We start from the raw sequence: 13,509 nt of genomic DNA, 5'->3' as shown, positions 1-13,509 counted from the left end.
AATCCTCTTACAGAACAAATAAACAAGTCACAAAAAGTGAGCGTGATTATGCAACGATGTCAATACGTAGGAGACTTCAACGCTGTCGTGTCTCTGTCTGTGACTGTCCTTAGCCATTATAGGACGATAGTTGCCAAAACTTACTTTTAAAATATTTTTTACTAGCTTTTACCCGCGACTCCGTCCGCGCGGAATAAAAAATAGAAAACGGGGTAAAAATTATCCTATGTCCGTTTCCTGGTTCTAAGCTACCTGCCCATCAATTTTCAGCTAAATCAGTTCGACCGATCTTGAGTAATAAATAGTGTAACTAACACGACTTTCTTTTATATATATTGACTAGCTTTTACCCGCGACTCCGTCCGCGCGGAATAAAAAAAAAAAAAAAAAGAAAACGGGGTAAAAATTATCCTATGTCCTATTCCTGGTTCTAAGCTACCTGTCCACCAATTTTCAGTCAAATCGATTCAGCCGTTCTTGAGTTATAAATGGTGTAACTAACACAACTTTCTTTTATATATATAGATGTCAGGTTATATTATATGCACGAGCGAATCCGGGACGGGCTGCTAGTAAATATATTATAAATAAACTAAGTTATTTAATTTGATTTGAATTTCAAATTCTTGCACATTTACATATGTATATCAATAGTATGTCTAGACATTGTGTAATTGTTTTAATGAAGGTTGTCTGGCTATCAATTCTACTATAACTTGAATAGAAAAATAAAAACAAACGTTTTAAAAACAAGTTTTATATTTTTCTTGTTCTGATCTATGTTCATCTAGACGATTCAAACGAGCCCAAACTTGATGAGGCTGTGTTTTTCATTGCGTAGTTCTTATGGCCTTCTAGCCCCATCATCAAACAGCACCATGTCATAATTTTGCATCGTCACGCGATTTACACATGCACACTCAATCGGTTGAAGATATCTATTTAAAAATCTAGTTGCAAGATTACTCCCGAACTATCATACATAATATGCAAGTAAAAACAAAAATAAACGATCTTTCGAGACTATAAAAAGGCTTGATTACTTATCATATAAACTAATCGACTTTTAGCAGCTCGTTTGTGTAGTCTTTGTTTTTGGTATTTATTTTAATAACTGATATAAGGCAAAATTATTTCATTTCTTATTAATTATTCTTATTAGTGTTATTAATTAGTATTGTGGAATATTAATTTGAAATAGTTTTAAATTAGAGTTCTTAAATGAAATCACAAAAGGTGGTTAATCCACCTATTTCGTTACACACACGATTAATATTAAGATAGTTAAAATGTTTTTTTTTTAGCTTTTAAAAATGACTTTAGACGAATAATGTTGGTGTTAGTGTTATCTATAATCGCGTTCGCATTGTACTGGACGTGGCGATGGCGTGTGACGTCACGTCTGGAACCCCCCGCTTACCCTGGAGGGATACCGTTTATTGGACACGCGCACCTTCTCATAGGAGACAGTATTTGTAAGTTACATCAGTTATACGTAGATCTAAGATGGAATCTCGATCCAAGAGAGTGTGGAAGGGTTCAACGACAGTGCCTACTGTAATCCACCGCTGGTATGCAATATTCTTTAAATATTCTGTGCTCAGTATACTGGTCTATTATTAAAAATAATAGCACAACTTAACCATTTCCAAGAGAGGTGGTTGTAACTATATTTGTCAAGAATCCAAGTATGTCACCTCTAGAGGTGTCTGAATCAACTCTGAACCGAAACAAAATTGAAGCGTTGAGACGCGGCTCCGCAATTAAATTGGCAGCTCACGGCTTATCCCGATGCACTTTATCTATGTGATCCGCCGACTAGCCGCGTGCTGTCTGGCGACTCGCGGTTCGCAGCTCGAAACATAAATCTAATAACGTGTCAATAATACGTAATAATAAACGTAATTTAATAATAAAGATACAAATTTAGCTTATCTGTTGCACACATGCGAATCGTGACCTGATCTGTAGGTCATCCATTTTAGTTGATTTACCCATGATTAGTCACGTCCATTTTTACATTTGTTAATATAAACAAAGTCAATAAAGCAACCGTACCATTGGTTGTTCTGCGATATGAAACCTTTAACGATAATGAACCATGTTTGTCTACGTCACAATAATTCCATTCCACCTATGAGACATTTCATTTAGCCCTAAAATTTTACACTTTAGTTTTTGTCATATACCATTTTTTTATATAAAAGTGTGTTAAATTGCTATGGAGTGGAACATTGTCTGTAAGTACATATTTATCTGGATGCGCGGCAGTGCACCCGGCTGCCGAACATTGTTATCTCGAAATGGCTCAAGACATTTCTGACACCATTGTAACTTTGTTGTGGATAAAGCTAAAAAGGTTGAAAATTTACATTTAAAATAGGTGTATCATAAATCGTTTTAATGCTAGAATTTTTAATAATTTTATTTTTATTTTGCAATACATCGGTGAAACTAAATAAAAACGATTGAAAGCTGAGTACAATATATACAGAATGTAATTAGTATATTTCTCTTTTATTTCGTAGACTTATGGAATGCTGCAAAAGAATTGTCATACACCAGTTTGCAAATGGGTGGTGTGATATCTGCTTCCATTGGACCTCGGACTATTTATGGTAAACTTAGTTATGTTAAAGTTAAAATTTATTATTATTAAAAAAAATAAGACGCCGTAAAGACACCGTCTAGACGCGTCTGTTACGTTTGTAGAAAAAACTACATTAGAAAAAATTAAAATTGATTTTTTCGCGATAAGGTGGCATATGAGTAAGCGGCCACCTGAATTCGCTGAAATATCTAAAACTGCTGCTCATAGACATCCGCAATTATTGATTCGTTGCCAACTTAAAATCGTTGGAGGAGGTGACGCACAGAACGAGAATATTTCCCCTTTCTATGCTTCCCCTACTCCATCAAATCTCCCTCCCCTTCCCTATATAAAAACGTAAGGCTACCTTGTGAAGTGAATAATGAAAAATATTAAAATTGAAAATATAAAATGAAAGCCAAAATGTAGTATTATACTTGCTGATCTGCTAATACTTTATACTAGTTAATTAGACCTAAGAATAAATTAGTAGTACGATGTAAAATGAATTTATTATTTCTGGATTTTGTTATTTGAAGATTCATTTTATTTATCTCTCGAACAAGAATTCTTTGTTTCCAGTTGTAACAGATCCTGACGATTGTTTGACTGTCGCCAACACATGTTTACAAAAGGACAATTTCTATAATTTTGCCAAGCCCTGGCTCGGAGAAGGTTTAATCACTGGAACACGTATGTAAACGTTTAAGATTGAATTATATCTTACTAATATTAATAATGCGAATGTTTAGATAGACGGTTGGTTTTTTGAAGGTATCTCCGTAACGGCTCAACGGATCTTAATTAAATTTGGCACTTATGTAGAACATAGTCTGGAAGAACACATAGGTTTTATTAAGTTTTTTTTTAATTCCGCGCAGACGGTGTCACTGGCGACAGCTATGTTAAATAACAAACATAATTATATTTAAAGTAAAGGGAAATAATAATTATTAATAGTATATTCGAGTATATATAAAGAAAGTATTAAAGTAGCATCAGTAGTAGAAAAATGAGAAGTAAAAGGTTAGCGTGGTATGGACATGTTATGAGGAGGGAAGAATCTCATGTGACAAGGAGTTTATGTATGAGTGTGGAGAGGTATATCGTTAGAGGTAGGCCTAGGAAGAGATGTATGAATTGCGTGAATGGTAACATCATCAAGAAAGTAGTGACGGTAGATAGATTGATATTGAGAATGGAAATCTGGTGCGCCGACCCCACGTAAGTAGGACAAGGATGGGGAGATGATGATGATGAACTCCTGGCATTTCAGAACTTGTTGGCACCGATATTTCATTGTATTCGTGACAGTAAATAATCGCTATCAAGTCAAATGCTCCTAGAAATATTTCAGCAATTCAGTAGCAGCTGGGTCGTAAAAGTTACCTCATCCATGTCTTGTAGAACACTTTGCTATAACTCATATCAACTAATTTTCTTGCCCCACCGATTCTCGGTTTATTGAAAAAAAAAACCGCTGTGAAATAGATTATAACTTTTTTTTTAGTAACAAAGATCCATACATTCATACAAACTTACGTATTTAAAATATTAGTAAATTAAAATGTTATATATACACTGCAGTGTCAAAATGGAAGCATCATCGGAAGTTGTTGAACCCAGCGTTCAGTCAGTTCGTGGTGGAAGGTTTCCAGGGTGTTTTCAACAGTCAAGCTCGTCGCCTGGTGAAAGACGTGGAGTCGGAGGCAGGGAAGGGACCTTTCGATCACTGGACGTACACGCGAAGGAATGCTTTGGAGACTATTTGCTGTAAGTAAAATATTCAGGTACCAAACCGACTAATTAACTAACCATTAAACGATTTTGGTAGCATTTATACAGAACTAAGGGGGAATACTACGTTTCTGAACCTCTAAATAGATCATGGACTTATCTTTGCTGCAACCATGGTACTTGAACTTACTCTTTTCCACCACACACACTGGCTTATCTCGTTGATTACTAAGTATGTGTACTTCTCAATATAAGATTATTCGTAAAAATCTTAATACCGCGATATAAATGACATAAAATGAAGGACAGCGCCATCTATTGCCCGGCGTGTTACTTCTTTATGCTACTAATGTAGATAAGCTTTATTCCACGTCTATTTGAACAGTGACCGCTCTAGGAGTTGATTTTTGTGAGAACAGCGTCCTGAACAGTCGGTACGAACACGCGGTGGAGCAAATGTTCAACGTGCTGGCGGAGAGGTTCCAGAAGTTCTGGCTCCACAGCGACTTTATATACAACTGGTCGAACCTGAAGAAGAAACAGGAGAGATGTCTGAAGATACTGCACAATATGTCAAACACGGTAAACTTGATGTACTGACTTTTACGACGGAATCCAATAAACAATACGAAGTTTTTTACTTTGAGTGGATTAACAAAAATGGAACTTAATAATTTTACGTTTTATTTTGTTGTAGGTTCTAGAAACACGTAAAGCTTCATATTTAAATAATAAGAAGAATGGATTAGAAGCATCGACAGGTCTGTATGAGCAACGAATTATAATACTTTTTGTATATACAACAACAACATAACTCACGCTCGTGATCCAGAGGGAAAACGGTCCTACATATGGCGCTGTATTGACATACCTCTCTCGCTTCTTCTACATTCTTGTATCTACGCATAAATGCTTGTCGATGGCGGGTGCTCTTAATACCGCCCTTCTTGAGTATTTCATCAATCTGGATGGTATAAGTCCGTCTAGGATGGCCCCAACCGACGTAGCCACTCACTGTCGTTATTAATTTACTTTGTTAATCGCTGGATTCAACGAGTCCAAAGCATATACGCAACTCTACTCGTAACATCCTCTTTTGCACCACATTCTACCCATTTATTTCTAAGTCTATAATTCATAATAACTCCTATCATGTTCCTCAAAGATCACGTTTCCATTGCATTCATTTTACTCGCATTCTTATAATGCCAGACCCAACACTCACTTCCATATAGTTATCATTTCCTGTTAATCCTCTTGTGCTGTCGCAATTTTTTTATCTTACTTATATTATAAATGCGAAAGTTTGGATGGATGGATGGATGTTTGTTTGTTAGAAGATATCTCCGAAACGGCAAAGGATTCTTATGAAATTTATCACAGATGTAGAACATTTACTTTTGTAGACTGTTTATATACTATATTTTACTTTGTTGTTTTTCGCATTACCTTGGAACTATGGCAGTAAAATTTTCGCCTTATTTTTTCTTACATTATTTTTAAAGGTGGAAGAGAATTTCCCTTTTGAAAGCATAAATTTTAATGTACACGTCTTTATCTTTTTCGCAATTTCTTTGTTTTTTTATACTAAAAGTTAAGTGTTTATTTTAGGTACAAAATTCAAGGCGTTTTTGGACCTTTTACTAGAATTATCTATAGAGAAAGGATCATTTAACGATTTGGAGATAAGAGAACATGTGGACACCATGATAGCGGCAGGTCACGACACGTCAGCTAATGTTCTTATGTTCACCTTAGTTATGATTGGATCATATCCGAAGCTGCAACAGCGAATATATGAAGAGTAAGTTTATACTCTTTTTACTTTTTTTCTAGTGTTTGTCAAAGGTGGGCATTAACTCGTTAATCGGTTAATCGTTAATTAACGAAGTTAACATTTTGCTTAACGGATTAATTTTTAAGTTAACTTCAAAAAGTATTAACGCTTTTGTTAACTTCCGTTAAACTCAACTTCCCTTAATTAAGTCCGTTAATCGTTACATTAGAAAGTTGGAGACGTGCTGTCATTTTGTTTGAATTACGCGCCACACCACGCTCGTAAGTTCAGCTATTGTGATGCATCAGACGTGACCAACAGGATAAAGTCAAAAGAAAGTTCGAAATAGAATATTTCATTACGAGTGCGGGAAGCCTGTCATTGCAAAGAGTTTCAACAAATATCTACCCGAGCCGAGGCGCAGCCGAACAAGTCAGAACAAGAAAAAGCACGAATATGTAATAGCCCACATCCCGAACGCTCTACGTCGTCGCTGCAATACGCCACTTTCTGAGCAACTGTATTGAAACCCCTTTTATACTCGTTCTTTTTCCTTACCTTTTCCGAACTCGTGCGTTCTCTTTTCAAACTGTCAAAATAATGTCTATTAAACAGAAAAAACCAACCACGAAGTTTTTACAAAAAAAATCATAGAAGTTTTTATGATTCATGCAATCACTTCTAAAAAGAAGCTACTAATTTGTTTCAATATCAGATATAATGATTTGATTCAATGAATTAGGTTAGGTTTCATTTCATTTCATTAAATTTTATTTTCATTTCATATCAATAAAAATAATCCACTGAAGACTTGCCTGTATGGCCATAGTTCCCTTTGCCTACCCAGAATGGGTAAAGAAATCAAAAATAAAATCTCTGCTTATATTCTTTTACGGTTGGCGCCATTTTCCAAAAAATAGTTAGTTGAGTTTTTATTATTCTATTAAATTGCTTAATTTTTTCTCAACTGTAATAAAAATAGTTGTTCAGTACACGTGCGGATCCGTCATTACAACCTGTTCCGACTGTCAACTTGTAGACATTTGTCGGAACTCCTTGCAATGACAGGCTTTCCGCACTCGTAATGAAATATACTATACTGCATTCATATTTTTGTCTAATACTTGAGATACAAATACCACTAACTGACTCCAGGTTCAATTGAAAAGATCGAATTAATGTGTTATAGAATGTATAGTGAAATTAATATTTTAAACAAGTGTCGCCACAATAAGTGTGAAATTAGTATGTATAATTTTGGTATGATTAATTTAAAGATTAACGAAGTTAATTTTTTAATTAACGAAGTTAACTTTTCGATTAACTGTGCCCACCTGTGGTGTTTGTTCTCCAATAGCCTGAAGTTTAAGAGTGCCGTGGCCCATGTACGTGGTCGTGTCCCGTCTGTTAAAAAAAAACTCGATCCATGAGGCCATTCTGAATATTTTTTTAATATCATAAAGTGGGCAACGAGCGAACGGCCACCTGAAATCGCCGAAATAGCTTGGCGATCGCTGCCCATAGACATCCACATTTCAGATGCGTTTGCCTACCTCTAATCGATAGCTTGTAACATCCATTTATACATACAAACTTTCGCTTTTCTAAATATGAAGTATGATTTTAGGCTATACGACATTTTCGGGAACGATGACAGAGATGTGACGAAGCAAGATTTATCTCAACTAGTATATTTAGAAGCCGTGCTGAAGGAAACAATGCGGGTGTACCCCATCGTGCCTGTGACTATGAGGTGGCTTGATAGAAATGTCAAACTAAGTGAGTTATATTTCATGTCACCGTAAAATTAAACCATTGCTAGTTCATAATCTTCCTAATTTTAGAACTAAAGAATTCATTTACAATTTGACTAATAATGTTAGTTACTTATTTTTCAATCACTGAAGCGCCAAAAGCCTCACTCTTAGGGCTAAATACAACTTTTTCTATGATACATTTGAATTTAAGCGATTCTTTTATTCATTCACTAGGTGTCTCGCGCGACTTCGTCCGCGCAGAATTAAAATAAAAAATTAATAAGTAGCCTATGTGTTCTTCCAGACTATGTTCGACATCTGTGACATATTTCATCATGATCCGTTGAGCCGTTTCAAATAATATTAGTAAGATGTACTCATCGCTACAGTCACTCACTCGCTCATTTAACAAATTCATTCAATTCTTCCAGAGAATTACACATTAACCGCTGGTCGTACATGCGTTATGTTAGTGTACGGGGTCCATAGACATGACATGTGGGGACCTGACGCCGAGCAGTTCAAGCCCGAACGCTGGCTGGACCCGGCCACTCTGCCGCACATTCCCAACGCTTTTGTTGCATTTAATATTGGCAGGAGGATCTGTATTGGTAAGTGATTAAATTAAATGTTTTATGAGAATCTCGAAATTAAGAAAATTAAAACACCTAAAATAGTTCTCTTTTATGAAAGACTAGCTGTTGCCCTCAACTCCGTCTTCGCTGAATTAAAAGAAAAACTTAATTATTAGCATATGTTTTCTTCCAGGCTTTGTTCTACATCTATGCCAAGTTTGATCCTTGCAGCTGTTCTGGAGATTACTTCTAACAAACAGCTATCCATCCATGCATATAGTTCAGTAAGATAGAAATAGGTAAATAATAAAATAAAACATATCAAGATATGTCTGCATTGTATAATAATTTCCCTTTCCAGGTAAATCATACGCGTATTCATCAATAAAAACAACATTGGCTCACCTATTACGTCACTACCGAGTACAAGCCGACCACAAAAAGATGATATTAAAAGTTGACGTCATGCTTAAACCCGAGTGCGGTCACTTCATATCCATAGAGAAGAGAAGAGAAGAGAAGAGAAGATGAAATGTGAATTACAAAAGTCGCAAGACATGTAATAAATCATTATTTCCTAATTAAAAAAACAAAAAATCTTGACGACTGCACTCAAGTCAAAGAATATGAATCGAATAAAACATCACTAGTCAAAATCGATTTAGTCGTTTAAGCTACAGATCACACTAACCTTCATAGATTAAAAAATAAAACATATCAAAGGTGTAAAAAAACGATACCCTCGTCGACAATTAACATATTACGTTGCATGTATTTTGTTTTAATTTGTTTGGTTATTATCAAGTGATATTCTTTGGACATTTAAATTGTAGTTAAGTTTATTTTTAATTTGCATTAATTTTATGTGAATAATGTAATAATATTACAAGTTAAGGGATACGGGACTCGATTAAAAAGATAAATATTAAAAACAATTTTGGCATTTCTTCTTCTTTTTTTCTTTTCCCTTTTAAATATCTGTTTATTTTTAAACTAGCTGTTTTGAAAATTTTCTTCTGTCCGCAAGGTTGCGTTTGTTCCGAGTAATCTCCGGAACGGTCGGACCGTTTTTGACGGGACTTTGAAGGGAAGGTAGCTGCTGCACGCGGGCATGTTATAGACTACTTTATTTTTTAAGCCGACTTCAAAAAGAAGGAGGTTATCAATTCGACTGTATTTTTTATGTGTGTTACCACGAAACACCGCCCCTGGTGCTCCGATTTTGATAAAAATTATTTTAATTGAAAGGAAGTGTTTGCAGATGGGTCCCATTTTTTTTTTAAAATAACTAGAAGACTAGTAGATTTTTTATTTACGCTGACGTTGTGGGCAACCGCTAGTTTAAAAAAAACTTTGTACGATACAAATAATTGTTTATTAATGTCAACTTATACACGTCTCAACCCTATGTTAGAGGTGAGTAGTCATTGAACTGGATTTCTGAGACGTTTAAAATATAGTGACAGAGATGTCGATTATACAGAGATTTTGGACTTAGAAACCAACGTTTAGTCAATCACACTGGCACAGTTATCCCATAAAAGACAGAAGTTTGCCAATTATCATAGATATACCTAAGTAAAAAATATTCATAAAGATAAAAATATGGTTTACTGAACACTTATTTGATTGAAAAAGTTGGTTAAATTTGTGGTTACTTCAGTCTGATTGTGCAACAAAATGTATATTATGAGGAAACAAATTAATAACATTAATTTTTAAAGCTAATACTAAGGGTCGGTGGATTTACGCGATAAGTATTTGAACATACTATTGGCAGATATCGTATCAGATTATAATAAATTGCAATAAAAACATGAATCATGAAAACACATTTAATAAACAACATTAAAACATTGCCTTTTGTAAGTCGAAGGAAATGAAACGAAATAATCAAATCACTTTTAGTTAAGAAATTGAATTAACACTCTTATTTATAAAGGTGTATATAGACTAGAGCATTTACTTATAATAAAACAAGCCGCTCTATGATATATTCTAGTATATCACACTTTCACGAACAAGACGTACTTTGGAAACTATGCTTTTACACATATTATACCATTCGTTAGAACGTTACATTACATAGAAATGCTTGAGAAAATGCTCTAGTGTGTATTCACCTTAAGGCCACTCGTACATAGGGCGACGTAATTTACGAAACTCGACGACTATAGTTGTTAACATATTTCTATCTGTCATCTCCAAAGCAAGCCGCAAGCAACCTGTTTGTCAAGATGAGAAAATTAGCTTAGATTTTTAATACGGCAAAGCAAATTTAGACATGTTATCGCTATTCCTGTACTGACAACAGATGAGGCGCGTCGACGATTCAACGTTAGTTTCATGTCAACTTTATAGATTCACTCCACTATATCGATAATTGCAGCAACATTTTTCACGATGATCTTGAAAAATAGGTTGCGGGTGACAGTCTTTGGCGGTGACAGATATGTCGGCGACACACGCTGTGTACGAATCTCTGTGACATTTTATCGCGTCAGTGGCCTAGCGAATAAAATCGCTTGTTTTAGAAGATTTACGTCGCCTTGTGTACAAAGTGGCTAAGACAAACTGCAGTTACAAATAGAAAATTTATTTTAAATTATATACATATGTTAATATTAAATATAATTGAATTGTTAAGGAATAACTTTTTACATTATTATTAAAAAGTAGGTATAGTCTATGTCACAACATTTCGAATCTATTAAAACTTTAAGTGGAAAAATGAAAGTAAAAAATATTTTCCACTTTCAATTGAAATTTAGAAAGTCTTCTAAATCTAACAACAATAAATTACATATATAACAATAAATAAATACGTATTGTAGTCCTTTAGAAATAAAATAACAGTTTTTTTTTATAAATTCTTGTTGATTTCATATTTTGTAGGATCTCTTTTTCCTAAGATATAATAAGCATTAATGAAATTTCATAAATTTCCAACAAAACCCATCGTAAGTATTCTGAAGCGAAAAAATAGCAAACAACTAAATATAACAAAAATATTTGGCTTCCTTTACTAAAATACATGAACAAAAATATAAAAATAAAATATAAGTTTTCCGAATTTTTTACTCTCATTGCACAATTGTAGTTGATACTGGAAAAATAGGGTTGCCATTTGATTAAAAAACAGCATAGAAATTGAAAAATAACAGGATAAAAATAAATTCACAATATGAAAACCAACTTGCGTTTTAAATTCAAGGACCAGTGATCGTAGCATGAAAATTTGTGACATTGACCTTCATATCGTCAATCACGTCAAAATTAGTATGAGATTTTTGGTGTACTTTATACCCGATAGAGGGCGCTACACAAATTTCAATACAAATCAAGAAGGGCGGAATTAAGAGCACCCGAAACAGGCGTGCATGTATGCGTAGCGTACCAGCCAAATGAAGGTCCTTGATCTCTACCTATCCCTGTGGGTTACGGGTGAGTTTCGTTGTTACGATACGATGGAGATTGTTACAAATATTCGTGCTAGGCCTACAGAATGATCTTAAAAACAATACCCCTAAATACATATGAGTTACGAAATATTGAATTAAATTTAAAGAAATAGACAGCCCTATTGGTGCAGGTAACATTTAACCATCTGTTATTCACGCGTCATATAACACATGGTACATGGTAAATAACATAACCTCACTAATTTTGTTATAATTCCCTACTAAATTATTCAAATTTTCGTGAGATATTATCATTAACTAATATAGAAAACGACTAAAACACTCATGTACATATATCCGGTGTCGGCACCGACTAGTTTCGAGCCAATCGGGGGCCCTTCATCAGGGTGAATGGGACTGGTATTATTTCGCGGACGCGGCCTATCACTCACTGTCTCACATTTCTATATTAGTTAATAATTCCCGAATTACATTCGAAAAACATAATTGTAATATATAAAAGAAAACACGACTAGCATCATAATACTTTCAAACATTTCATCATAATGTCAACTGTCACTGTTAAAACAGTTAATGGCATACACGAACTTAACTTGGATGACTTCTTTGTCATCTTGAAAAAATAATCCGTGTATGTCGGCTTTAACTAAATTATTCGCTTAAGTCTAAAGTTATGTGATTCTATAAATCGCAATTGCTTAATACAGACGATCCATACATCTTAGTTCACAGGCCAAGTGACGAAGATTCTATTTTAAAAGTTAAAAAATAAACTAGTAAGCATTATTTGAAGAAAAATGTTAACACATATTTATATCTTTAATTTAAAAAAGATAAAATATTCTTTCCACATTTTTTTTATTTTTTTTTTGTTCTGTGTCAATTTTGTAATGTTTTTAAAATATGATAAATATTACAAAAGATAATATTTTTCTATTTTACTTTAAGTCACATCGAACCAAGATCATCCTAAAATGAGTGCAGTTGTTTTTTTTAATAGTGTCTAATTCGCACGGACATTTTTTTCATCGCGTTAAGACGGTGTTAGGATTCAGCGTTGACTGTCGAACGCTTTAAAATAACTCTTGTTCAGTTCACTTAGCTCTCAAAATGCAATACTGAGCGCTAAAAATGCGTTTTGTTTAAAAAGTGCTGCAGATAACAGTTAACTATATGAACGCTTTCTTAACGCGTCTTAAAAGCGCTCGTGCAAATGATGGCTAAAATTTGCGAAAAAAAATAGTCTTAAAATAGAACCTCGTGAAGTAACACTAGATCACAGTCTATGTAAAATACATTAGTAAGATAAATTTTAACCTTAACTCTATACATAGTTCAACTAAACTTGGCACGTGGCTTGCTTATTACGGTAACTTAGATCGTCCAACAGCTGTACAAAAACATATATTCTCACGAAAAAAAAAATCAATATGTGTTTTTACACGTGATTAGGAAATGGAAACAAACAGTACGTATTGTAATTTCAATCTGTAATAGACACACTTCATCTGTCACAGGACAAGATTCGTTGAACTATCTATACAAAGAAGAAACGTCACTGTCAAAATGACATAGTCAATATGTCACTGTCAAAATGACTACTAATATAACAATACAGTTATTTTAAAATTACATAAAGTATTTTCTAGAA

General features: G+C 34.1%; 1 protein-coding gene across 1 annotated transcript; it reads left to right on the top strand.

The window, feature by feature from the left end:
- The first annotated feature begins 1,330 nt into the window (after window positions 1-1,330).
- Window positions 1,331-8,967, top strand: LOC106717371 (cytochrome P450 4C1). The gene is made up of 10 exons (XM_045683908.1): window positions 1,331-1,475; window positions 2,529-2,618; window positions 3,173-3,283; window positions 4,178-4,363; window positions 4,713-4,909; window positions 5,025-5,088; window positions 5,939-6,131; window positions 7,732-7,883; window positions 8,293-8,472; window positions 8,798-8,967. The coding sequence occupies exons 1-10, from the start codon at window positions 1,331-1,333 to the stop codon at window positions 8,965-8,967; spliced, it is 1,488 nt and encodes a 495-aa protein (XP_045539864.1).
- Window positions 8,968-13,509: the final 4,542 nt, after the last annotated feature.

Source organism: Papilio machaon, chromosome 24 (genome assembly GCF_912999745.1).
Source record: "Papilio machaon chromosome 24, ilPapMach1.1, whole genome shotgun sequence".
Taxonomy (NCBI): Eukaryota; Metazoa; Arthropoda; class Insecta; order Lepidoptera; family Papilionidae; genus Papilio; species Papilio machaon.
This window is presented reverse-complemented; position numbering and strand designations above follow the sequence as displayed.

What these genes read in the sequence shown, in the direction of transcription:
- LOC106717371 (XM_045683908.1), top strand. Translation starts at nt 1,331, where the DNA reads ATGTTGGTGTTAGTGTTATCTATAATCGCGTTCGCATTGTACTGGACG. An exon ending in TGGACCTCGGACTATTTATG is followed by an intron (nt 2,619 to 3,172) that starts GTAAACTTAGTT and finishes CTTTGTTTCCAG; the next exon opens with TTGTAACAGATCCTGACGAT. An exon ending in TGGCAGGAGGATCTGTATTG is followed by an intron (nt 8,473 to 8,797) that starts GTAAGTGATTAA and finishes TTCCCTTTCCAG; the next exon opens with GTAAATCATACGCGTATTCA.